This window comes from Stomoxys calcitrans, chromosome 3 (genome assembly GCF_963082655.1).
Source record: "Stomoxys calcitrans chromosome 3, idStoCalc2.1, whole genome shotgun sequence".
Lineage (NCBI taxonomy): Eukaryota > Metazoa > Arthropoda > Insecta > Diptera > Muscidae > Stomoxys > Stomoxys calcitrans.
Window position 1 is genome coordinate 120,877,648 of NC_081554.1, and position 27,576 is coordinate 120,905,223.

The 27,576-nt window shown below is 40.5% G+C and overlaps 1 protein-coding gene across 2 annotated transcripts in view; it reads right to left on the reverse strand.

Moving 5' to 3' along the window:
- Window positions 1-22,160, reverse strand: part of LOC106088741 (transmembrane protein 184C) — a 37,426-nt gene extending 15,266 nt beyond the window's left edge. Inside the window, exons 1-2 of one of the 2 annotated variants that reach the window (XM_013254404.2) lie at window positions 21,514-22,160; window positions 21,168-21,445 (exon numbers count right to left, since the gene is read on the reverse strand). In XM_013254404.2, the coding sequence (XP_013109858.1) occupies window positions 21,168-21,445; window positions 21,514-21,816 (581 nt within the window). In that variant the 5' untranslated portion in view covers window positions 21,817-22,160. The remainder of the gene's footprint in view (window positions 1-21,167; window positions 21,446-21,513) is intronic. The other variant, XM_013254403.2, reaches the window with a different exon arrangement.
- Window positions 22,161-27,576: the final 5,416 nt, after the last annotated feature.

Here is a 27,576-nt window from a genome sequence, read left to right on the forward strand (position 1 = left end):
ACCGGAGCAAGACTGCTACAAAGTCTCTGGGCTAAACCATATCAACTTCCAATTATTCTATGCTATCACTGGTACTCGGCCGAGGACCTGCGTTATTTGTCATAGAAATTTGAATTATATATTTTCCCCAGAGTTGTCAACGTCGGATGCAACAGTGGTTATGCAGGGAGACGGTGGAGCATACCTGGCATCACTTTATCTGCCTTTCGACTCTCCGACACCGCCACCAACGTCGGAGCTGCAACGGCTGGTGAGGAAAGCAAAACAGACAGGAAACGAGGTGCTAATAGTTTGCGATGCGAACTCTCACCACATTTCGTGAAGTAGCACCAACACTAATAATGGGGACAAGCCCTGGCACAGTTCTTGAATACTGAAGACCTAATAACACTTAATATTGGTAACACCGCTACCTTTGTTGTAGGATTAGGGAGGAGATATTAGATGTGACGGTATGTTCCGAAAATCTGATCGATGAGGTTCAGGATTGGAGGGTCTCCATGGAACACTCTTCCTTTGACCATCGCTACATTAGGTTTAGAATAGCACGGCTAGCGCCGAATCCGATAAGCTTCCGGAATAAGTTGAAGACCAACTGGACAAAATCGGAAGGCTACTCAGAAGAAGACTTGGGCAAGATAATTTAGATTGTCCAAGCATAGAAGAGATTGACGAGAATGTCAACAGGATTACGACTGCAGTGGTGGGATCCTACGAAATAGTTGTCCTCTTCGGGAAAGGAAATCAGACCAAGAAAAACCCTGGATGACCGGGGAGATTCGCAATATTGGGAAAGAGGTCCGCAGACTTTTTAACAGAGCACGTCGTAAAAAAGCGGAAGTTTATTGGGATGTGTATTACACACGGCTCAAGGAATACAATAAGATTACCAGATCGGCAAAACGTGCCTTCTGGAAGCGTTAATGACGCCGCCAAGATAAAAAGTTTCTCTCAAAAACCCATGTCCAAACTGAAACTTTAGTAGACGATATGGGAGTGAGAGCAGAGACCACAGAGGATATGTTGAGGCTTTTGATGAAAGCCCATTTTTCACAGGATACGACGGGACTCACGGAGACACCGGAATCTTGGAATAATGACGTTGATCGAAGGTTTATAATAACGGAATTTACTTTCTACTTAAAACCATGGAACGTATTGTGAACACCATGATAAAGAGCAGGACATCCAGCGAACTGCTCAAATACAAACAGCATGCCTATGTCAAGGGAAGGTCGGTGGAGACTGCCCTGCACGAGGTTGTGCATAAAATAGAAAAATCCTTCGATGACAAAACGTACACACTGGCGGTATACATTGACATCGAGGGGGCTTTAAACAATGTGCGGACCGACACATTGATCCAATCCTTTGACCAGTACCGGGTAGACCCGGTCCTTAGATACTGGATAAAACATATGCTAAGGAACAGGTGGATAAATTGTGTGTCCCATGGCATAAATATAAGGGAGAAAGTGGCACAGGGCACGCCACAGGGGGGCATTTTATCGCCACTCCTATGGGTGACCACCATAAATGACCTATTACGGATGCTGACTGAGGACGGATTTTACAATACTTCTAAGAGGTAAGGATCCGAACGAGCTATGCAGAAGGGCCGAAAGGGTTTTGCATATGGCATATGGCTGAGCTAGACCCAGAGGTCTCAATGTAACCCAGAGAAGACTGAAATATGTCTGTTCGCGAGGAAGACGAAAGTGTGCCAATTTAACGCACTACGTTTCCTCAATAAGACGATTTCGATATCTGACAAGGTCAAATACTTAGGTGTGATCTTGGACAGGAAACTGAATTGGAAGTGTCAGATTCAGGAGCGTACTGAGAAGACTCACAGATGTTGGGCACTATGTAGACGGGCCATAGGCTCGAAATGGGGCCTGATTCCTAGGAATGTCCACTAGCTCCACAGGAGCGTGATTAGACCAATACTTACTTACGCCTCAGTAGTTTGGTGTACAGCTATAGAGAAAAAGTGCAACATAAGGACCATACAACAGGTTCTGAGAACATGTTGTCTTGGCATAGGCGGAGCGATGAGGACCACGCCCACTAGGGCACGGGAGACTATTCTAGATATCCGGCCCATTGACATACAGATTAAGTGTGAGGCAGCTACTACGGCTATGAGACTTAAGGCGATGGGAGAATGGATTGAGGATAGGAGCAACTCATACCTTCATACCGTGATGGTATGAGTTGCGATAGGAAACCTGGAAGGAAGTGGAGAGGTTTCCGACCGGATACCGGAGATGAACCTTAAATTCGAGTGCGAGGCACTGCTGCCATCGGCACAGTCTTGGATTGACTGAACCCTAGTATTGCTATCTGGCCTGGGGGTTTACATTGAAGACCCAAGGACTGAGATCTGTTTTAGACTGCCTGACCATAATACGGTCCTGCAGGCGGAGATCCGGGCGATCACGGAATGCGTGAAGTGGTGTGGTGCTAACGCGAGGACGTCGAGTCTGAACATCTTTACCAACTTTTTTTTTCTCTTTTCCAACCAACAGTAAAATTGCCATAAGGGCAATAACAACCAGGACGGTAAGGTCACGAACAGTCTTGGAGTGTAAGAAGGGGATTAACGCCTTCTCTGAGGATGGGAAAATCCGCATCGTTTGGGTGCCGGACCATAACGGAGTAAGAGGAAATGACAGGGCAGACGATTTGGCGGTGAAGGCCAGAGTACTGCCGTCAATAAACCTGGTTAACCCGAAGCCTTTCGGGTCGACGCAATCCGAGTTAAGGGAGTGGGCGACTAATGCGCATGCAACATTGTGGAACAGCGATACGGTCAGTAGGACGGCGAAAATCATATGGGGGATCCAGTTCTTGAGAAGACGGGGCTATTACTGAAAGGAATAAAGATATTAAAATTGCGATAAAGTTAGACCTTGGTATTGGGTGTACCATCGGGGGCAGCGAAGCGATCGGGCATACGCTAGTATACTCATAATTTAGAGAATTTATATTGACGTAGCAATTTTTTTCAAATATTTTGAAATTTAAAAATTTTTGAAATTTTTGAAAAAAAAATCTTTTTATTTCCTAAACCCCTACAACAAAAAAATATTTTTTTAATATTTTATGACCATGTTTTAATGATTTTGGCATAAAATATAACCTGCTGTCAAAAGATGTAGGATTATTGCAATAAATTTATTTTTTAAAGAAACCATCAAATGCCACAAGACATTAAAACGGATTCCAGAAATCTCACCCCAAATAGTTTTTATACATTTTTTCGTTTGATTTTTAGGATATAAAATATTGTCAGTTTTCCCCCCAAAACATGACGGGAAAAATTGTTGTAACTGGTTTTAGTCGTCTACTTTACCCAAATCCAAATTTAAGTTCCTCTGGGCACACGGAGCAGCTGCAAAACCGTTGCCTTTGTCTAGCGTTCGAAGCCATTAATACAAATTTCAAAAGATATTTGCACTGTGTTGGCAAGCAGTATAAAATTCAGTTCTGACTTTATGACCAAATGTCACCGCCGACGTATTATCAATTCCTGCATCCAATAGCTACCACAATTTTCAAAAAAAAAAACCAAAATTAAGGTATCTTTACCAATTTCACAAATGTGGGGTGCCATATTTTCTAAAATAAATTTTATTCTTACAAGATTGTATAATTTAAATTTAATTCTTCCAGTTGTTGTTGTAGCAGTTTATTGTGTACTATCTTTCGTCTGCTTGATTCTGTTGAGTGTCAAGACCCAGGAACTCCGCGACTAAGATGGGGTGCGTCCACAGGGATCTGGGTCTGAGTCGAGTGGGTCTGGCCGGGCAGTTAAACAGGTGACGTGTATCGTGCGGTCCCTGGTTACAGTCGGGACATACATCTTGCACGTCGGCCTCAATCCTAGCTCTGTGGGAATTGAGGCGGCTGCATCTGCCGGAACGTAATTGAGCCAGAATCACTCTGGTTTGCCGGGGGAGGTCGATTTCTTCGGGTGCAATGGGTGGCGGTCGTTCTCCAAGGACTACATTCACTCGGTAGCCAGTTAACGCGTCTGCTACCGTGTCTGCATGAATGTTGTTCAGACCCGCTTGATATGCCGCTTGATCTAGAGGTTCTCTCTTGTAGCGCTGGACCTCACGCTCTAGATCATGTAGATCTACCTTAAGGCTTCTGGGCGGTGGGTATCTATCCACAAGATGATGATTTGGATGATTTCTGCGATAACAGCCCAAAAGGTATTGCTTAGACAGCATGTAGTTATGTCTTCGCACTGGTAGGATCTTTGTCTCCTGGTGGAGGTGGTCCACATGAGAACTAAGGAGGCAGCCCGTCGCAGTTCGGAGGGCGGCATTCTGACAGATCTGAATATTATTCCACTGCGTGTCACAAAGCTGACGTGACCACACTGGCGCTGCATAACTTACCACAGACCGGCCAATTGCTTTGTACGTGGTCAACAAGGTTTCTTTGTCTGCACCCCAAGTGCTGCCAGCGAGTGACTTGAGGACCTTGTTTCTACTTTTGACTTTATTGCAGATTGCTGTGGCATGTGGGGAGAAAGTGTAGGAGCTGTCAAATGTGACGCCAAGTATTTTGGGACACTTGATGGTCGGAATCAATTCTCCATCGACCATCACAGTCAGCTCAGAATTCACCTCACGCGTATTTGTAGTGAACAGTGTGGCTGAAGATTTGGTGGCGGATATCTTCAGATTTCTTGCAGCGAAATATGAGGCAAGCTCGTTGAGGTAGACGTTCAACCTATCGCAGATGTCATCAATGGGTGGGGGGCCTGATGCCAAGATCGTACAGTCGTCCGCATATGATACGATCTCTATGCCGTCTGGAGGAGGTGGGATGGAGGATAGGTAGAGGTTAAACAGAGCCGGAGATATCACCCCGCCTTGGGGAACTCCCTGTTTCACTCTACGGTGTTTTGACTTCTTATCCCTAAATTCCACAAATGACTGGCGGCCACACAGATAATTCGCGACCCAACGTTTAAGGCCTGGCTGGAGGGACGTGTTGGCGATGTCCTCAAATAATTTGGCATGGCTGACCGTGTCGAATGCCTTCGATAGGTCCAATGCCACGAGGACCGTCCTATCACATGGCCTGGGTTGATTGAAGCCACGGCAATTTTGTGTGGTGATGGCATGCAAAGCTGTTGTTGTGCTGTGCAGTCTCCGAAATCCGTGTTGATGCTCGGCGAATGGAAATTCTCCTACGAGGCTCGGGAGGAGTAATGCCTCAAGCGTCTTAGCCACTGGTGAGAGAAGGGAGATCGGTCTGTACGACTCCCCCAAACTCGGGTCTTTACCAGGCTTCAGTAGCGGGATCACTCTGCCCATTTTCCAGACATCGGGAACTATAAGAGTGTTCAATGACAGGTTAAGGACAGTGGTAAGGTACTCAACTCCAGGTAAATCCAGATTCTTCAGCATCAATGTAGAGATTCCGTCGGGGCCCAACGCCTTGGAAGATTTGGCGCCACGGATGACATTCGTAACTTCGCCCACGGTAAATTGTGATGGCTGTTCATCGGCTCGGAGACCACGAATACGGCGAATGGTTCTCCTCCTTGCCCTGTCTCTCTCGGGATGCACGATAAATTGACGGTTGAACAACCTGGCGCATCTCTTCGGATCAGTCACGGTTAACTCGCCAAAAGTGACTGAGGTCCTGTCGTCCCGTCTACCGGGGTTCGAGAGAGACTTAACAGTGGCCCACAATTTGCCTGCACCGGTGCCTAAGTTACATTGCTCCAAGTGTTCCAGCCACAAATTCCGCTTATGTTCGTTGACTACCCTGTTTATTTCCAGATTCAGCTCGCTGATTCTGGGGTTAGCGGGGTCCATAGCACGAATCCCATCACGCTCGTCTGCGAGTACCACTGCTTGCGCCGGGAAATTGGGTCGCACTTGCGGTATTCGACCGGCTGTTATAAAGCGAGCGGCTGCTGCGTTGATGATGTCTCGGAATTTCCTCTCGGCCACAAGCACATCAGAGGGGGGTGGCAGTTCATTGAAGCGGCGATTGGTATACTCTCTGAAGCCAGTCCAATTGGCCTTCTTGTAGTTGATGAACGTTCGGCGCTCAGAGGTTATGAAGTCGGGTGGTCGGTCGATGGTGAGGATTATGGGGAGGTGGTCTGACCCCAAAGAGATGACGGCTTGCCAGGATACGTCACTCAGGAGATCAGGGGATGCGATTGAGATGTCTGGCGAGCTGCTGCACCTCCTCGTAATCCTAGTGGGGGCATCCTCATTCACCGTGCAAAACGTGGAGCTATCTATCTGCTCTGCCAAAGCTATGCCACGCTGGTCGTTGCCTAGGGGAGAATGCCATGACGAGTGATGTGCATTGAAATCCCCCAGAACCAGACGACCATGGCCAGATAGCAACCCACTTATGTCGGGGCTGTAGGCCTGGCCATTAATCGGGGCACAGCTGCCAACCGGCGGTATATACACGTTGTATATCTCTATCTCGGCAGTACCAGACCTGACTGCTACCCCCATACATTCCATGTATGGGTCACTAGCGTCAAGCGCAGGCGAGATAGGTCTATACTGCACGGAATGGTGTATAACGAAGGCCAATCCCCCATCTCCATTCCTTGAGCGATCCTTACGTAGCACATTGTAGCCGTGACAACTGTGCAAGCTGCAGGTGTTAGTCAGCTTTGTCTCCTGGATCGCTGCGACCGATATGCTCTTCCGACTCATAAAATCTACAATCTCATCAATCTTGCCTCGCAGTCCATTGCAGTTTAACTGCAGGAACGATACATTTCCCGACACTGGCCTGGCAATAGTAGGGCTAGGGTGCTGTCTTTGCATAAATTGCCGTACGGGAGAGGTCGGGGGGGTCACATAGTCCGACGACGAGGACGCCGAAGGCGACGACGGCGACGCTTGTGACCCACTGCTGGCTATGTTCGCACAGCACCTAGCGACATAGCCAGTATGACTATACTCCCGTAGCGAAGTTAGGCCAGAGCAAGAACGGAAATGTACCTACTCCAAGCACCGGTTACACCTCACCGACACTGACCGATGATGAAGGCGGTTCTGGCAAACGGAACAGAACCAGGGTCCGGGGTTCTTTTCAATCCCGGCACGGACCAAAAGCATACGGAGAAGGCACTCCGGGATGTGCCTCTCCCATGACGAAAAAAGACGAACACGTACACTGAGGCGGCAGCCCTTGCCGATGAAGATTCCATCGGGTCAATCCGGTACGTACAACCGGCTGCCATGGGATTGAATTCTTCCAGTGCATATTAAATGTTTCTTAGCGCATTCTCTTATAATTCCACATATTTTAAATGGCTTAGAAATTTATTCAGGAGCAAACTCCTGTAACCACCGCAAGCTCTTATCCTGTTTTCATAGAATTTTACGTTACGTCTATGGTAATCAGTGCCGCAGCGATTACCAACGTTTCAACATTGAATTTCTCGGTGCTCATTCGGGCGTTACATAAACGTTAGGTGTCTTTATTATCTCTTCTGCATTATTAAATATGGAAAGCCCTGTTATTTGTTTAACATTATCAGCTTTCAAGCTAGAAGCAAAAACTCCCACATACTTATTGAACGTTACAAAAGTACTATTCTTGAAAGATCTTAGCATAATCGGGTTTCGCGTCTGTGGAATTCCTTACCGCAAAATTTAAACATTTTGCTATAAGTCCTTCAGCATTCAAAATAAATTCAATTCTTTATTTCCGTTCTTTTAGCAGCTAAATTAACTGTTGCTGTATTTTATTGCCACATATTTTATTGAGTCATCCTTTAAGGTCATATTTTAAGGTCTTTCCTCTGAATAAAAGCATTCAGGTTGAAGAAACCATCGCACATTCTCCTCAGCAACATGGGGTTGCTGAGCGGTTCAATAGAACCGAAGCTAAGATAATCGCAGTGTACACAATTAATAGAAGTCCTACGGTATCCTTAGAAGGAAATGTGACCCATGCAGAGATGTGGTACGGCTATAAACCTAATATTGTAACCTTAAGAATATTTGGATGTAAAGCCTACGCTGGGATTTCTAAGCAGAAAAGGAAGAAACTTGATCCCAAGATCAAGCAAATAGTCATGATTGGATATGTTTCGAACGGATATAAGCTGTGGGACCCAACCAAGAAAAAAATTGACACTTATCAATTAAAATTGATGAAAATTTATTTCCCTATAAGGAACCGTCAAAGAAAGGTGTGGTTGTTGTTATAGCCAGCAACGAGCAAGAAGGGGAAGATTATGAAAATTTACTCATTTCTACTGATAGTTTAACAATAGTCTAAATCAAGGTTTAAATCAAAATGGTAATGAGTCATCTAATTATAATGAAGGAGAATTTGATTCTAATGGCAATAACACGACTGAAGAAGATTCTGATGTTGAAGAAACTAGTCAGCGAAGAAGCAGCAAAGAACGAAGATTGCCTTTACGTTTCTTGGACTATTTTACAAGCAATTTCGCTACATCTGAATCTACATACGAATCTTTACCAGCAACGTTTTCCGACATCTCTGGGAGATGTCATCTGTAAAAGAAGAATTGATGGAGAAAAACAAGGTATGGATAACAAAAAATCTACCTAATAATGTAAAACCTCTGAAAACGAACGAACGAAAGTATGATGAAAATGGACTTCCAGTTAGATATAAAGCCAGGCTTGTTGTCAAGGGATTTTTACAAAAGTATGATGTAAATCATACCCAGACTTACGCTCCTGTGGCGAAACTAACAACAGAAAGAACCGTTTTAGCAGTTGCCATGAAAAAGAATTTATACCTAGAACAGCTAGTTGTTAAGACTGCCTTTTTAGCACGGTGTTTTGCAAGAGGAAATATATGTAGATTTTCCATAAGGGTTTCAACAACTCAAGGTAATGCGTGCAGATTGCTTAAGTCACTTTATGGTCTAAAACAAGCTCCAAAATGTTGGAATGAAACATTGAGCAATTTCCTGGTTAATATTGGATTTCAAAGATCAAAGCATGACTATTGTCTATATACCAAATTTGAAAAGGAAACGATATAAGTACATCATAATGTATGTGGATGTTTTACTAATAGCTGTAACAAATATTACTTCCGTTAACAACTTAAAATGATAATTATCGAAACAATTTGAACTGTCTGAAAGTGGAAAATTTTAATTTTTCTTTGGAATGATTTGCTCTCAGTTCAGCAGCCTCAGAAGCAGTGTGGATCAGAGGGCTACTTCAAGATCAACAAGTTATCAGGAATGAACCAGCAATTATTAATGTAATGTAATGTAATAGCTGTAACAAATATTACTTCCGTTAACAACTTAAAATGATAATTATCGAAACAATTTGAACTGTCTGAAAGTGGAAAATTTTAATTTTTCCTTGGAATGATTTGCTCTCAGTTCAGCAGCCTCAGAAACAGTGTGGATCAGAGGGCTACTTCAAGATCTACAAGTTATCAGGAATGAACCAGCAATTATTAATGAAGACAACAATGGATCAATATGCATTGCTTCAAATGTTGAAATGAAACGAGCAAAGCATATTGATATCAAACATCACTTTGTCCGTGATTCAATTCAAAAATGAATAATTGAAATCAACCCAATATCAATCGCAAATCAATTGGCAGACCTTTGCACAAAATCGTTAGATAATTTATGTTTTAAGAATCTATCAACTGGATTGGATTATATGATTGAAAGCGGTATCGAAGTAGTTTTTCAATCATAGTATGTTATGAATTTGAGCAATAGAAAATTTATACTTTTGTACTCTTTTAAATATTTTTCAAATCAGTCTGTTTGGAATATCCTAGAAGATCATTACAAATATTCTTTCTTTTCATAAATTATTTTATTATTCAAACTCAATTGCATCTTTATTCCACAATTCTAAGAATTTGACAGGTTAAAGCGTGCTAAGTTCGGCCGGGTCGGATTTCATATACTTTCCAACATAGATCGCATTTGGCAAGTTCTTTGCTCGGTATCTCTATATAGGCATACGAAGGATAATGGATTAACATTGCTATGCTATTCCAGCCATATCAGGTTATGGACCGATTCAGACCATATTTCATTGGTTTGGATGTTAGATACCATAATAGAAGTCATTGTGCAAAATTTCAGCCAAATCGGATAGGAATTGCGCCTTCTATGGCTCCAAAAATATTATCGGATGATCGGTTTATATGGGAGCTATATCAGGTTATGGACCGATTTGGACCATACTTGGCATAATTTTAACAAGTGGAAACAAGAGACTTTGTGCAAATTTGTTACCAAATCGGATAATATTTGCGCACTTAGATGCTCAAGAAGTCAAGATCCGAGATTGGTATATATGGCAGCTATATTAAGTTATGAATCGATTTGAAGCATACATATCACAGTTGTTAGAAGCCATAACAAAACATCTTACACAAAATTTCAGCCAAATCGGATAAGAATTAGGCATTCTAGAGGCTTAAGAAATATAATAGAGAGATCGGTTTTTATGGGGGCTGTATTAGGTTATAGACCGATTTGGACCATACCTAGGATAACTGTTGAAATTCGAAAAAAAGACTTCGTGAAAACTAAATAAATAATAATAAAATAAAAAATAAAATAAATAAATACATTTTTACACTAACTACCAACGACTACATATAATTAAAATTCCTAATAAGTGGAATCACTATTTGCGGATTTCTGGTAGACCTACTAAACAAAAAGCTTTCAAAAAGAGTAAAGGCTCCATCACACTATATGTTCTTGTCTTATGACATGCCACTTTTTATGTATCCAATGCCAATTTACATACGAATCATAATTTTTACTATCACACTTGTATGTTGTTTTTGTATGGCATAACCTAAAAATGTGAGCAAAAGCTGATTTTTTATGGCTACAAATTGTTAAAGTTGTGAGAAAGCTGTTTAAATTATAAAGTTGTGAAAAGCATTCAAATTGGGGTTGCTTTCATTCAACGGACAATAAAAACAGATGATTTCTTTATGTTTTTGTCAGAAGGAATAGAGCACCGCCCTGATCGAAAAATAAGAGTGCTATTTTGAAAAGTGATTTCATTTGTATCACACTATATGTGCAACTATAACAATAGCAAAATTTGACATGTCATAACACAAGAACATGTAGTGTGTACTAAATTAGTACCGGAAAAAACTTCAAAAACTTGGGACTGCAAAAGGGTATGAGCAAGACATTTCCTCACAGAAGTAGGCAAGTAGATATTTGAAGCATAAATTCTTCTCAATGAACTCCACACCCTGCAAAAAACCAATTCAATGTGAGGTTTAAATGTGAGTCTCGAATCGAGGATAATGCCAAGACATTTAAATTGATGCACATATTCAATTTGAACACCATTCATCACAATATTCAAATCAAAGATGTTATGATCATTAGATCCAAACATAATATCCTTGGTCTTGCATGTATTAACTGTGAGGTGATAACAGAAGTCCAACGCAGTATCTGTCCAAGAAAATCTTTAATACTAGCTTCCACTAAACCCGATGAACACCGATAACCACCAAACATAAGAAAAACATCATCACCGAAAAAACGTTTGCAGGCAACAATATCAATAGCTTGTTTTATGTCATTGGCGTACAGAATAAACAAAAGGAAACCAAGAATCCTTGGGGAATTCCAGAAAACATGGATGACGTTAAAACGTTGGCCACCACAAATTGGGTTCTTACTCTCAGATAAAAAATAATAAGTTTGGATGCTGTTTTTGAAAAATTAAATTCGCTCCTTAATTTGGATATCAAAATACAATGATCAATAGAATTAAAAGCTTTTAAAAGGTCGATTAAATCCAAAGAGCATAACTTCCTCTCTCACTTCATCAGTCAGTCCTAAAAGCAGCGATGTCGTATTGAAGCTCTTGCAGAAGGCGTATTGATCTTCACAAATCAGTTAAGAATGTGCCTCAAGAATTTGCTTCTTAAGAAGCCATCTTAAATTGCAAACCAAATGACATCAGCGCATTTTCATGTAACTATTATCACTACTGTCGGTCCTACATTACTATAAAGAGATAAACAAAAAAGATGTATACCACTGAGGGAAACCAAGAGCAATTTTCATAAAGACTATCAATGCTATAAAATAGCATAAAAATATTATAAAAATTCATATGTATCATACATACCAGTTCTATCAGCTGGTTAACTAAAAAATTAGATCAAAAGGCATCATATTGTACACATAAATTGGTTCAAAAATGAAAATGTGGTATAGGACAAGAAAATCAATCATGAAGAGAAATTAAGTAATTTATCGCAATCCAGGACATAATACTTCACCTCACTACCATCAGCTAAAGTCATCACAGCAATCGGCTTACTTGCATTTTTAATCTTAAACTTACACTAAAATGGTAATTGTCATCTTTTCACGTAGTTTCATGCATAAAGTATTTAGTTTGTTGGCTGCAGGGGAAAAGTGGTCATTTAAAAACACTATGTTGTGAAGATCTCCTGTGTTTGATTGTAGGTTTGTTTGTTTGTGTGATTCTTATAGACTCAGAAACGGCTGAACCGATTTTCTTGAAATTTTCACAGATGGTGCATAATGATCCCGTGGTGAAAATAGGCCACTAAATTTTTTGATATCTGAAGGGGGGCGGACCATCCCCCTTACCCTAATTTTCAGAAACGCCAGATCTCGGAGATGGGTGGTGCGCTTTAATCGAAATTATGTGTGCTCTCATATAGTACCCTCAAAATAAAAATTTGGTATCCAAATTTCGGATGGGGTACCTAGGGGGGCCGCCCCACCCTAAAACCTACCAATCATTTATTTTGACCAATCACGACAATAAGGGACTCAAATGAAAGGTATTTAGGATAAGAAAACGTTTCTGATATCCAATTGTCGGACCAAGTGTTAGGGGGACCACACCCCTATATCGGTCATATTTACCGACCATGGCAATATGGGACTCAAATGAAAGGTATTTGCGAGTAGAATACGAATCTAATATCCAAATGTGGGACCACGTTTCAGGGGGTCCACCCCGTTTCCCAAAACATCCCCGACACAGGACTTATTTACTGACCATGGGAATATGGGGCTTAAACAAAAGGTATTTGAGTGTAGAAAACGAATCTGATATCCAAATATGGAACCAAGTGTTTGGGGGCCGCCTCTCACCATGGGGACAAATTTACGACCATAGCAATATGGGGCTCAAATGAAAGGTCTTTGGGAATTAAACACGAATCTGATATCAATACTCGGGCCACCCCACCCCCACAACACGACCCAAATAGGAAGTATTTGCTGACAATTGCAATATGAGGCTTAAATAAGAGGGTTTTTAGAGTAGAACACGAATCCGATATGTATTTTCAAGGCCAACTCACTGAGTGACCGCCCATCCCCCAAGCCGGTCATGTTTGCCGAATATGGAAATATGGGACTCAAATTAAAGATATTTGGGAGTAGACCACGTATCTGATATCAACATTCGGGACCAACTGTCTAGGGGTCGTCCCACCACCATAACAACCCCCAAATAGGAATTTGAATCCAATTTTGAGGCCAATGGCAATATGGGGCTCAAATAAATTATATATAGAAATGAGTATAGAGCACGTTGCTGATATATTTTCCGGGCTTAGTCTTTGGGGGACCACCCCAATCCCAAAAAAATCCCTAAATTGGGCATATTTATCGACCATGTCAATGTGAAGCTTAAATGAAAGGTATAGGGAGGTAGAGCATGAATTGATACCCACTTTCGGGACCAATAACCCCTAAATCAGATATCATGAGAATATCGGGCTGAAATAAAGTATTTTACATCGAAACTTAAATTCGTCGACCAATAAAGATCATATGGGATTCAGATAGAGGCACTTATATTGTTCAACTGTTTGTCAAGCGATATACTATTTTCGTAGTATGGTATTTCACCAAAAAGTCTTTAATTGTCGAAAATAAATATTCCAAGGAAAATTATGTTCCATATAAAGTAAAAGAAGGCGCAGCGGAGCGGGCCCGGGTCAGCTAGCTAGACGCAATTGAATTTGACAAGTATGGCCTTTCCAATGTTGATATGAAAAGCATTATTGATATCATAGCGGGTGACTGTAATTTTGTATGCAGCTGCCAGGTTTGTCACATCCTCCAAAAGATTCGTTAATAACAATGTCAGGTCGGCTTAGCTTTTTGTGAAGAATGTTAGTTTCGTACATGACTCAACGTTGCGGATAAACCGTTGCAGTCAACGATGTCTGATTTGAATGCAAGATGAAATTTTGATGCTTAAATTCGGGCATCAGGTCCGCAAAAGTCTGTTTCATAGATGAACGCTCCTCGCCCTTCCGCAAAAAGTCATCCAATTGTTTTTAGTGCATATTTCAAAACAAATTGAGCTAAAAAACGTTCGGCAGAGGATGGAGTGTTTGGTAACAGTCGCTGATTACACTACGTTTTGAAACAACAATTATACAGCTGAAACATGAGGTACGATCTGTGTGGTGTTCATTGCTGTCATGGGAAGCTTAGCTGCGAGTTGAATGCTACATACGGAGTAGCTGCATCGGCAGTCGCGGACAATCAGCGGTATCGAGTGGAAAGTCTCAGTGAGAAGTAATAAATAAAACAAACATTTCCAGCCTTTTTCTGCTTAAAGTGCATACTTTGAGCATATTTTTACGGCATGTATATGCGCATAGTGCATAGAATTCCGAATCCTACTAATTAGTAATTTACGTGCATACATTTGTTTATTTTTTTGTATAAATTCAATTTAAAAAAACTAACTTAAATTTATATTTGAAAAACAAAACCAAGAAAATACACCCTTATTCCCGTTGTCGAAGGCGAAAATCGACAGCAGTTGTACTCGAAGGCGAATTTCACATTTAAATGTATTCTGTAACTTATTCGCCTTTGACAGATTGATAAATGATGATAAAAAAAATATAGTGGTAAATAACAAAAGTAATATAAAAGTAGATTCCATTCTCTTTCGAGAAAAAAGCGTGATGTACAATAGTTTAGAATGCAATTACCTCAATCGATCGTTTTCGTCAAATTTGGTAGTTGAATTCGACTGATGTGATACCAAAAATACAAACGAATTTTCGTCGACTACCATAATACCATTTTGTGAAAAATTCGACATTCGACAACGCCATTGTCAACCCGAATAAGGGAGATTGAAATATTTTATATTATATTTTTACCAATTACTCCATGCTTACACATGAAATCAACCGAAGACCTGCATTATTTTACTTTGAAATTTAAGGATCTAACACAAATTAGTAGTTTTATTTTAATTTAATAAATGTCCTAGCTTAATCCACACGAAATTGAACAAATAAATAAAATACTGATAAGAGTAGGTTTTTATTAAGAATAAAAATAACCTGCAAAGTAATAAAAAAAAAACAAACACATAATTCAAAAATTATTTGATTTCAATATTCTCCCGTATTCGAGAATTATTGCATTCCGAGAACCTTCTTTGTTTCCGCCTTTTTAATCTTTGGGAGAGCCTTGGTGAGAACATCAGCAACCTGCTTCTGCGTTCCGACATGGTGTAGGCCAATGGCACTTTCTTCAAGCTATTCTCGCACAAAGTGATATCGGATGTCAATGTGTTTTCTACGAGGTAAATATCCCATGTTCCTTTTCGCTAAAAGCTCTGCACTGAGATTATCACATTAAGTTGGAATTGTGTTCTCTTTTTTATGCAACTCTGACCGTAATCCACGCCACAACAAAGCTTCTTGTGTAGCAGACGATAAAGCCCTGTATACTGCTTCCATAGTGGACAATGCAACAGTAGGCTGCTTGCGACAGCTCCACGAAACCGCACCTCCTGATTGTTTAAAAATATATCCTGTTATTGATCGACGAGTCTAAATCGTTTTCCCAATCAGCATCACTAAATCTGATGAATCTTTCATTTGCATCTTTTAAATAAGTAAGTTTCATTGCTTTCGTTCCTTTAAGATATCGCAGAATTCTTTTCGCCGCCATCCAATGGGCTTTCCTTGGGTTCTCACAAATTTGGCTAATCATGGAAGGGAATGGAATATTTTTCATGCAATTCTTATCGTCCTCTATTTGAGGACACATATCCTTTGATAGCTTTGGATCGGTAGGATTAGTGACCACATTGCAATCGACTACATTAAAACGCTGCAACAAAGGATCAATATAAGTTTGCTATTTTAGCCACGTTATTGGATACTCGCATTTCAAGAATTTTGCCAGCTTCACCAAGATCATTCGTTTTAAATCTTGTCATAAGCTGTTTCTTCAGCTTATCCACCCAATGATCAAAATCGATCCTTTTACCACTTTGAAATATACACAGGAATTATATGATGATAGCTGTAATCCAATGTGTCCAGCGTTTTATTCCAAATTCTACTAGCTTTCCTAAGTCCATAAAGTGCCTTTTTTCAAACGGCAACTTTTGGGTGAATTGTGATCGACAAAACCTTTCGACTGTGCCATATAAATTTCTTCTTTTCTTAGATCACCTTGCAGGAAAGACGAGATCACATCCAGTTGATCTATCATAAGCCCCATTTTGGCAGCCATCGACAGCATATATCGAATTGTGGCATATCGCATTACAGGCGGATTTGTATCGTCATAATCTACACCTTGTACTCGAGAAAATCCTTTTATGACTAAGCGCGCTTTATATCGCTCCAGAGATCCCTTTGAATTCTTCTTAATCTTGTAAACCCACTTGCATTGTAGAGGTTTTCAGTTTTTCGGCAAATCTACCAATTCCCAGGTTTGGTTTTCCATTTGGGTATCATATTCCACTTGCATGACTTCTATCCATTTGTTACCATCACTTCGTGTAAGAATTTCACTGTGTAAAATTGGCTCGTCATCCGTTGCGAGATGGGCCTGTTCAGGTTGGGAGTCATTTTCAGAGATAATTTTACAATTCATTATATAATCATTATACTTCCCTGGAATTTTGTGCTCCCTTGCACTGCTTCTTAATACCGATTTAATCTTACTGGTTGTGTAGGGAGCACAAACTGTTCAGTTTCATCATTGAACGTTATCTCTGTACCACTGTAGACTGTCTCATCCAGCATATGTTCTTCTACCAAACAATTTTCAGTGTCATTTCCTCCCTCGCTTTCTTTAATATCGCTTTGAATTATTTATTAATTTTTGATATGTCTTCCAATTTTGATTTGGCTCGCATTTTGCCTACGTTTAAAAAAAAATTACATCACGACTGACAAAAATTTTTTTCTTGGTTTGCTATATATTCTGTAAGCATTCGAAGTTCCACAGTATCCGACAAAAATACATGCCTAAAAAGCATGTTAAAATAATGTTTTCCTTCTACACATGGTATAAATTCTGGTTTCTGAGCTTGGATATCTATTTCAGTCACCATTTTCTTTACCCTGTTCATCACTGACTGCAAGTTGTCCCAAACGACGATGCCATACTCTTTGTTTTGAACCAGATTCCCTGAACCTTTCTGGGTTTCCGACAATTTATAAAGATCTCCTTCCTCAATACCAACTACGCCGTTCTTGAAATTAATACTTTCTATTCATCCTTACTAAAAACGACTTCAAACCCCTTTTGGCAAACTTTGCTTACCGAATGTAAATTAATAGCCATGGTTAATCTTTATATCCCACGTTTTTTTCCAAACAATCAGCTTCTAGAGCATTGTTGAGCTACTTTAGCATTGTTGGCCACAATAAACGCTAAGTTTTGTGGATTTCGAAGAATGTCCTTGTTTCTACAAAAATGGGTAGTTGTGTTGGAATCAAAATACCAATCATTTCCACTCAATTCTTTAGTTTGTGAAGCATTAGTAACAAAGAAGGCAGCAATTCCTTTTTGTTGTTTATTTGACTTCTCTCTCTTCTTTTGGCATTCATATGCATAATGACCAAGCATCTTGCATTGAGAACACTCCACCTAAGATTTATCAACTAACTTTCTTATCCCATTTTGTTTGCTGAAGAACGCTCCATCACTTTCAGTCCATTTTGAATCCCCAATTACCTTGTATTCCTCAATGATTTTTGCCTTAACCACATCTGCTGTCAAAATCACTCCAGATGACTCCATTCCCAATAACATCGGATCATATTTCTTAGGTAATCTTTTGAGCAACAAACTGCACTGCCATGGATCGTCTACCTTGAAACCAACCTCGTCTAATTGATTACATGTCAATATAATTTAACATATTACCAGCTTTAATAAGCCAATCTCCCTGGTTGAACCACTGTCTTCGAAAGTGTTTTGTAAATAATCCCAAGCTTCTTTTGCGGTTTTTGCATTTTGTACCAAACCGTAGATGCTTCGATCGATATTTAGGCATAAAGTTGCAAGAGCTTGTTCTGATAAATCTTCGTATACCCGCGGATCACCCGCACCACGTTCTTTCACAGCCTACCTTCGCTCCTTTATAGGCATCATTTTGGTTGAAAATGCCCAAGAATTATATTTTCAGATCCGCGAAGGATTTCTCTCCCTTGCAACAAAGTACCTCCCGGAAATCTAGATCCATGAACTAAGCATTTTTTTTTTTTAATTTAATTTTCATAGAAAATTAAATTGACAGAGAAAAAATTGTATAACGGAGCACCTGGGCCTATAACCTGATAAAAGTAGGTTTTTATTAAGAATAATAAAATTAACTTGCAAAGCAATAAAAGAAATAAACACATAATTTAAAGATTACTTGGAATCAAATTACTTGGAATAATAGTGAGAATATATTTTAAAGATTCGTTCTTTAGGACCGAAGCGAACTTGCCCACCTACAGGAGCCACATACATATGTGGCTACAACACAACAAAAACAACAAAGATTAAAAACAGAAAATAAATATCTAAGTGAAATAATATTTGGAAATATGTAGCAAATTGATTGGAATGGCGTTCTACAGACGAATGGAGACCAATAAATTTTCTGTCCATAGCAAGGACGACTTGGCAAGATTCTTTGGATTGCAGTAGTTGGGTGTTTTTAAGATATTTGTCTTCTTCGAAAAAGGAAATCAGCACAAGAAAACCTTGGCTGACGGGGGAGATTCGCAACATCCGTAAAAGGTTTAGTTTTTGTAGCAGTGTGTTGTACACTGAGGCGGCAGCCCTTGCCGATGAAGGACTTCATTGGGTCAATCCGGTACGTACAACCGGCTGCCATGGGATTGCAGCCTATTGTACGGCTGCAATTGCAGCCATTGCAATACCGTACAACGGCTGCAATCCCGCTTTTCGCTTTCAGCAGAGCGTTAAAACGCGCCTTATGAAAGCTTTTCTTCGGAAGAAGGTTCTGCCATAAACTCCTATCCCAACTAGATGATGACCCTGGAGTGATATCAGAGACAGCAAAGGCCATGTTGTGGTTTTTGATAAAAACGCATTTTCCATAGGATATGATGGGACTAACGAAGACACAAGATTCTTAGAGCAATGAATTTGATGAGTTTATGGTAAATGAAGCCTTGAATAGCTTCAAACTATTTAAGTCATCCGGACCTGGTGTTATATTTTCGGCGTTACTACACAAGGTGGCAGACTACCTAGCGCCTTATCTGGCCACATTATTCACAGCGCTCCTAGGACTTGCATATACTCCGAGGCAAGGATTAAATATCACCCTTGCCACGGTGTATATGCACCCAAGCCCGGCAAGTGAAGTTAAACGTCACCAAAGGTCTACAGACATATAAGCCTTACGTCCTTTCTACTCGAAACCATGGAACGTATTATGGATGCAATGGTAAGCAGTAGAATATCTAGCGAATTGCTCAAATGAAAGCAACAGGCCTATGCCAAGAAATATCAGTAGAAACCTTTCCGCACAAGGTTGTGCATAAAATAGAAGAATCCTTCAATGTCAAGATACACGCAGGAGTGGTATGCATTGACATCGTGGAGTGCTTTTAAAAATGTGAAGGCCGAAACTCAAGGATGTATAGCAAGAATTCATGTCAACGTGCAGGATGTGCGTCTCGATTGTGACCTAGAACCAACCATCACCTGTTTAACTGTCCAGCCAAGCCTGTTCGACTCAGACCCAGATGCTTCTGGATACACCCCACCTTAGTCACAGGGTTCCTGGGTCTGGATATTCAACAGAACCAAGCAGACGAATGATAGAACACAACACACGACCACAACTACATTAACAACAAAGGAAACGCTTGTAATCCTTAGAGCAGTATCGAGAGGTCCAGTTCCTAAGACACTGAATAAACCACATGCTAAGGGACAGGTGGATAAAGTGGCATATAGATATGGGAGAAAATAGCATTGGACACGCCACAATGAAGCATTTTATCGCCACTTAAATGGTTGTACGTAACGGATTGACCCGATGGTGTCCTTCATCAGCAAGGGCTGCCGCGTCAGTGTACAACACACTGCTACAAAAACAACAACAACAACAGCCAAGACCACAAACAACCTTTTACGCAAGCCCATGGCAGCCGGTTGTACGTACCGGATTGACCCAATGAAGTCCTTCATCGGCAAGGGTTGCCGCCTCAGTGTACAACACACTGCTACAAAAACAAAACCTTTTACGGATCCTGGCGGAGGAGGAATTTGAACCCGACGATGTTGTTACTTCTAAAGGACAATGATTCGAATCAGCTATGTAGAGATAGCATACGACTAGGCTTACCCAGAGAAAAGGAAGATGAGGAAGACGAAGGCAGACCAATTTGAAGGGTCACGTCTCCTCAACAAAACGATTTTTATGTCCGACACTGTGTCCCATTCGCGAGCGTACCGAGATGGCTTATAGATGTTGGGCACTATGTAGACGATCCAGGCCGTATGCTCGGAATGACGCCTGAACAGTAAAAAAATTAAAAAAATTTCTTCAGGTTGTTTATAACTATTCATAAAGAAGAACAAAGCACTCTTCTTTATGTGTTACTAAATAAAGGTAAAATGTTTTTAGAACAAACAAATTTTGGATCATAAATCCTTTTATCAAAGTAGCGGCGGACCTTGAGTAATCGTTCGACATCCAAAAAAGTGTATACAAAATAACTTCAGCAAAGAAATCTGTTACATGTCATAAAAAAATCGGCTTAATTCTGTATCTTGGCCACGATGCTTTTGTATTATTGGCTAAATAAATAAACAAAGTTGTATAGTACATTGCATTGAAACTTACACAGAAATAAACGTTGTTATGGGACGGACGACCGTATATTGTAATATTCCATGTTTGCAGTTATGTATAAATTCTCGACCCATAACCCAAGGGCGGAGGCAGCATAAAGGAAAAAAATGATGCACTTGTGGTTTGTATTCCATTGTTGCCTCCAAATCCATGCCCAAGTTTAAATAGTTGAGCAAATAAACCATAAAGTTATAAATAACATATGCTTCATAGCATTCGCGTAAGGAATCCACATAAATAGAATGTTTAGGAAAGAATAATCCGATCCACTAAAATAAACAAAGAAATCATTTGTACTCTTTGGTTGATGTGCTATTTCATTAGTTTTACTGCTTACCGCATTTAGTGCATATATAGGCACCATCCATAATATACGTATGATATGTTTTTGCAAAATCGGTTTGGTAAAATGAATTACATGCTGAATAATGTGCCAAATACTAACGGGAACTGCGGACAGAACGAATAAACCACCAATTAATATCAATTGATCTCTTCGAGAAAAGCCATCTTTTAACGAGTTGATAATGAGCAATGGCACCACAATTATCGCAAATATCCCGTAGCTCACGATAAGCAAAGGCCGAATCCAAATTCGCCACTCCTCACAAAATCTCCTAAGTGAATAATTTTGACACATTCCGTTTGGTTGTTCCTTTCAAAGTGTTCGTTGCTTCACTTATTTCCTAGGTAAAGAGGCTTCTACTTTTATTTTTTCAACTATTTAATTTGTTGCCACTGATCAAACTATGGCTTTTGTTCTATGACGATAGGGCAGTTCACGGTTAGTTTTACTTATCAATTTTTTCTCTTGCACTTCTGTTGTTATGATAATGCAAAAAGCAATTCATTTTCGATTCTTGAGGATTTATTGAGTAGAAATATTTCTTATTTTTATAAAACCCTAAGTGTTCATTTTATTCTAAATCTAAAATTCGTGCAAAATATTGATAGTTGACGATCAGAACACGAAGCCAAATCTTCCTTTTCCATCGGCACGACGCCCCAAGCAATGCATACAACGCCGTTGTAGTAATATCTGTGCTATGCAGGATGCACTCATGGTTGAATTAAGAAGGTTGGCTCACTTGCACACCCGATGGAATTGTCCAACCCAGAATTGTTTCCAAATCCAAATGCTTGCTCTGAATTTAAATTTTTTTTCACTTTTTTTTTATTTTTTCACATTTGAATTGTTTTGACTTATAATTTGCACGTTTTTAATCATAAATCTTTTGATGTTATGGTTGTTACACTTGATAATGCAAATAAAAACTATAATGTCAATTTGGAAGTGTCCAAACATTTGACAGCCTATGGGAATTTGCGCCACCATCACCACATGGTTGTATCGTTGAATTCGTTGTTGTTGGGCAAGTGAGCCGACCTTGAACCCAAGACGGATTTAATAAGGTGGTCTCACGCGAGCAGCTGTTAACTGCCGGCCATGTTTGACAGTATTAAGATGTCTGATTTTTGTTTTCATTCTCTTTGTTGTTATCTGCTTTCTCGCATATTCTCTGCTAAAATACGCACACATATATGCACACACACAATTCATAGTGTTAGCAAAACGTCGATCACCTTGATGACAAAATGGGGGATTGCACCATATGATTTATGTTTGTTGTACAAATGAGACCACCTTAAATTTTTTCCCATGCCTTCAATCATGGATGCACTTATAAGTAAGGTGAAGTCAAGAAATATGCATTTACAGGTAGGAGCAGTAGCCAACAGCAAAACATTGAGTGGACTATCTCCCAAAATCAGTGATTAGTGCAACTCTGATTTTAAATATGTTACCAGTTCGCGCCATTTTCGTTGTGTATTTGTGGTATGGTTCTTAAAGCTCTATTACACGGTAAGTAGGTGTCTTATGACATGTTAAATGTAGCACATATATATATATATATATATATATATATATATATATATATATATATATATATATATATATATATATATATATATATATATATATATATATATATATATATATATATATATATATATATATATATATATATATATATATATATATATATATATATATATATATATATATATATATATATATATATATATATATATATATATATATATATATATATATATATATATATATATATATATATATATATATATTATATTTATATATATATATATTGGGTTGCCCAAAAAGTAATTGCGGATTTTTCATATAGCTTGTGACTCTGTAATTGCATTCTTTCTTCTGTCAGTTATCAGCTGTTACTTTTAGCTTGCTTTAGAAAAAAAGTGTAAAAAAAGTATATTTGATTAAAGTTCATTCTAAGTTTTATTAAAAATGTATTTACTCTTTTAAAAAAAACCGCAATTACTTTTTGGGCAACCCAATATATAGGAGCTATATCCAAATCTAAACCGATTTGAATAAAATCTTCCTGATATGTTAAGATCCGTAACAAAACTGTGCAAATTTTTTGCACATCGTTTGAAAATTGTAGCTACTACGGCCATTTAAGTGCAAATCGGGCGATACATATATATAGGAGCTACATCTACATCTGAACTGATTTCATGAAATCTTGCAGTTATGTTAAAGTCAGTAACAAAAAAGTTCGTGCCAAATTTGTGCAGATCTGTTTGAAAATTGTAGCTACTACGGCCATTTAAGTGCAAATCGGGCGATACATATGTATGGGAGCTATATGTAAATCAAAACTGATTTTATGAAATTTTGCAGATATGTTGAGATCAGTAACAAAACATTCCGCCCCATATTTGTGCAGGTCGTTTGAAAATTGTAGATACTGCGGCCATTTATGTGCAAATTGGGCGATACATATATATTGGAGCTATACCAAAATCTGAACCGATTTTTGAAAAAATCAATAGCATTCGACTTTGGGCGATCGGTATACTTATCAATGGGTCTAGCTCTTCTGCTTCTTAGCGTTGCAAATAAATGCACAAACTTATAACACCATGTAACAAAGTGGTGGTGTAGGGTATAATCAGCTGTTTTTGTCAGTCGTATGAACGCAACCCCAAATTAAATTGTTTTCACAAACGTATGATATATTATTATTATTATTAGCGCCTTTAACAATAATGCAAACACACAACCAAAGCAGATAGTGCGAGAAAATGTTGCACTCCGCTGTTTTCTGTACACTACCAGGGTTGTTGTTGTAGCAGTTTATGTAGCAGTTTAGTGTCAAGACCCAGGAACTCCGCGACTAAGATGGGGTGCGTCCACAGGGATCTGGGTCTGAGTCGAGTGGGTCTGGCCGGGCAGTTAAACAGGTGATGTGTATCGTGCGGTCCCTGGTTACAATCGGCACATACATCTTGCACGTCGGCATCAATCTGCATCTGCCGGAACGTAATTGAGCCATAACTACTCTGGTTTGCCGGGGGAGGCCGATTTCTCTTTGGGCGCAATGGATGGCGGTCGTTCTCCAAGGACTACATTCACCCGGTAGCCAATTACCGCATATGTTACCGTGTCTGCATGAATGTTGTTTAGACCCGCTTGATCTAGAGGTTCTCTCTTGTAGCGCTGAACCTCACGCTCTAGATCGTGTAGATCTGCCTTAAGGCTTCTGGGCGGTGGATATCTATCCACAAGATGGTGATTTGGATGGTTTCTGCGATAACAGCCCAAAAGTTATTGCCTGCACAGCATGTAGTTATGTCTTTGCACTGGTAGGATCTTTGTCTCCTGATGGAGGTGGTCCACATGAGAACTGAGGAGACAGCCCGTCGCAGTTCGGAGGGCGGCATTCTGACAGATCTGAATATTATTCCACTGCCTTTCACAAAGTTGACGAGACCACACTGGCGCTGCATAACTTACCACAGACCGGCCAATTGCTTTATACGTGGTCAACAAGGTTTCTTTGTCTGCACCCCAAGTGCTGCCAGCAAGTGACTGGAGGACCTTGTAAGGATAATGTTTAAGAGCTGTCAAATGTGACGCCAAGTATTTTGGGACACTTGAAGGTCGGAATCATTTCTCCATCGACCATCACAGTCAGCTCAGTATTCACGTCACGCGTATTTGTAGTGAACAATGTAGCTGAAGATTTGGTGGCGGATATCTTTAGGATTCTTGCAGCGAAATATGAGGCAAGCTCGTTGAGGTAGACGTTCAACCTATCGCAGATGCCATCAATGGGTGGGGGGCCTGATGCCATGATCGTACAATCGTCCGCATATGATACGATCTCTATGCCGTCTGGAGGAGGTGGGATGGAGGATAGATAGAGGCTAAACAGTGCCGGAGATATCACCCCACCTTGGGGAACTCCCTGTTTCACTCTACGGTGTTTCGACTTCTTATCCCTAAATTCCTCAAATGACTGGCGACCCATCGTTTCAGGACTGGCTGGAGGGGCGTGTTGGCGATGTCCTCAAATAACTTGGCATGGCTGACCGTGTCGAATGCCTTCGATAGGTCCAGTGCCACGAGGACCGTCCTATCACATGGCCTGGGCTGATTGAAGCCACGGCAAATGTGTTCGGTGATGGCATGCAAAGCTGTTGTTGTGCTGTGCAGTCTCTGAAATCCATGTTGATGCTCGGCGAATGGAAATTCTCCTACGAGGCTCGGGAGGAGTAATGCCTCAAGCGTCTTTACCACTGGTGAGAGAAGGGAGATCGGTCTGTACGACTCCCCCAAACTCGGGTCTTTTCCAGGCTTCAGTAGCGGGATCACTCTGCCCACTTTCCAGCCTTCGGGAACTATAAGAGTGTTCAATGACAGGTTGAGGACAGTGATAAGGTGCTCAACTCCAGGTCAATCCAGATTCTTCAACATCAATGTAGAGATTCCGTAGGGGCCCAACGCCTTAGAAGATTTGGGGCCACGGATGACATTCGTATTTAACTTCGCCCACGGTAAATTGTGATGGCTTTTCATCGGCTCGGAGACCACGAATACGGCGAATGGTTCTCCTCCTTGCCCTGTCTCTCTCGGGATGCACAATAAATTGACGCTTGAACAACCTGGCGCATCTCTTCGGATCAGTCACGGTTATTTCGCCAAAAGTGACTGAGGTCCTTCTTTCATCCCGTCTACCGTGGTTCGAGAGTGCCTTAACAGTAGCCCACAGTTTGCCTACACTGGTGCCTAAGTTACATTGCTCCAAGTGTTCCAGCCACAAAATCCGCTTATGTTCGTTGACTACCCTGATTATTTCCAGATTCAGCTCGCTGATTCTGGGGTTAGCGAGGTCCATAGCACGAATTCCATTACGCTCGTCTGCAAGTACCACTGCTTGCGCCGGGAAATTGGGCCGGACTTTACGTAGCACATTGTAACCGTGACAACTGTGTACGCTGCAGGTGTTGGTCAGCTTTGTCTCCTAGATCGCTGCGACCAATATGCTCTTCCGATTCATGAAATCCACAATCTCATCGATCTTGCCACGAAGTCCGTTGCAGTTTAACTGCAAAAACGATACACTTTCCGGCACTGGCCTGGCAATATTTGGGCTGGGATGCTGTTGCATAAATTGCCGTACAGGAGATGTCGGGGGGATCACATAGTCCGACGACGAGGACGCAGAAGGCGACGACGGCGACGCTTGTGACCCACTGCTGGCTATGTTCACACAGTACCTTGCGACAAAGCCAGTATGACTATACTCCCGTAGTGAAGTGAGGCCAGAGCAAGGTCGGAAATGTACCCACTCCATGCACCAGTTACACCTCACCGACACCGACCGATGATGAAGGCGGTTCTGGCAAACCAGGGTCCGGAGTTCTTTTTAATCCCGGCACGGACAAGAAGCGTGCGGAGAGGGCACTCCGGGATGTGCCTCTTCCATGACGAAGAAAGACGAATACGTAGACTGAGTCGGTAGCACTTGCCGATGAGGATTCTATCGGGTTGAGCATTCCATGGGATTGACTACCTGGGTTAATATGTCTTGGTTGAGGTCATGCGAACTGCTGCGTACAATTTTATTTACATTGTTTATTTGGGGAAAATTTTCCCTACGTCGTTATTTACCACAAGGTTACCACATTTGATTTTTTTTTGATTTCTTTGATTTCTTTGATCAGCTGCTTACGTGCATGTGTACACACGAATGTGAGTGTGTGGACCGTTCTTAAATTCATAAATGTTTTTGTAATTGCAACCAAAACCCACCCTTTGAAATTGATAAATAATGTAAAAAAAAATATTTAAAAAGAAACGAATGCAGCTTTTATTTGTATCAAAATAAACATTAGTTGTAAAAACAAAAGCACAACACTATCTTTCACAATGGTTATAGCTTTGTAAAGATTTATTGCAGTAGTTTGCTTTGACATAATTTTTTTTCTCATTTCAAGTTTTTTGCCTGTTAAGGGTGGTACTATTGTCGTTTTTATCGAAATTATTTCATGATTACTTTTTTAGATA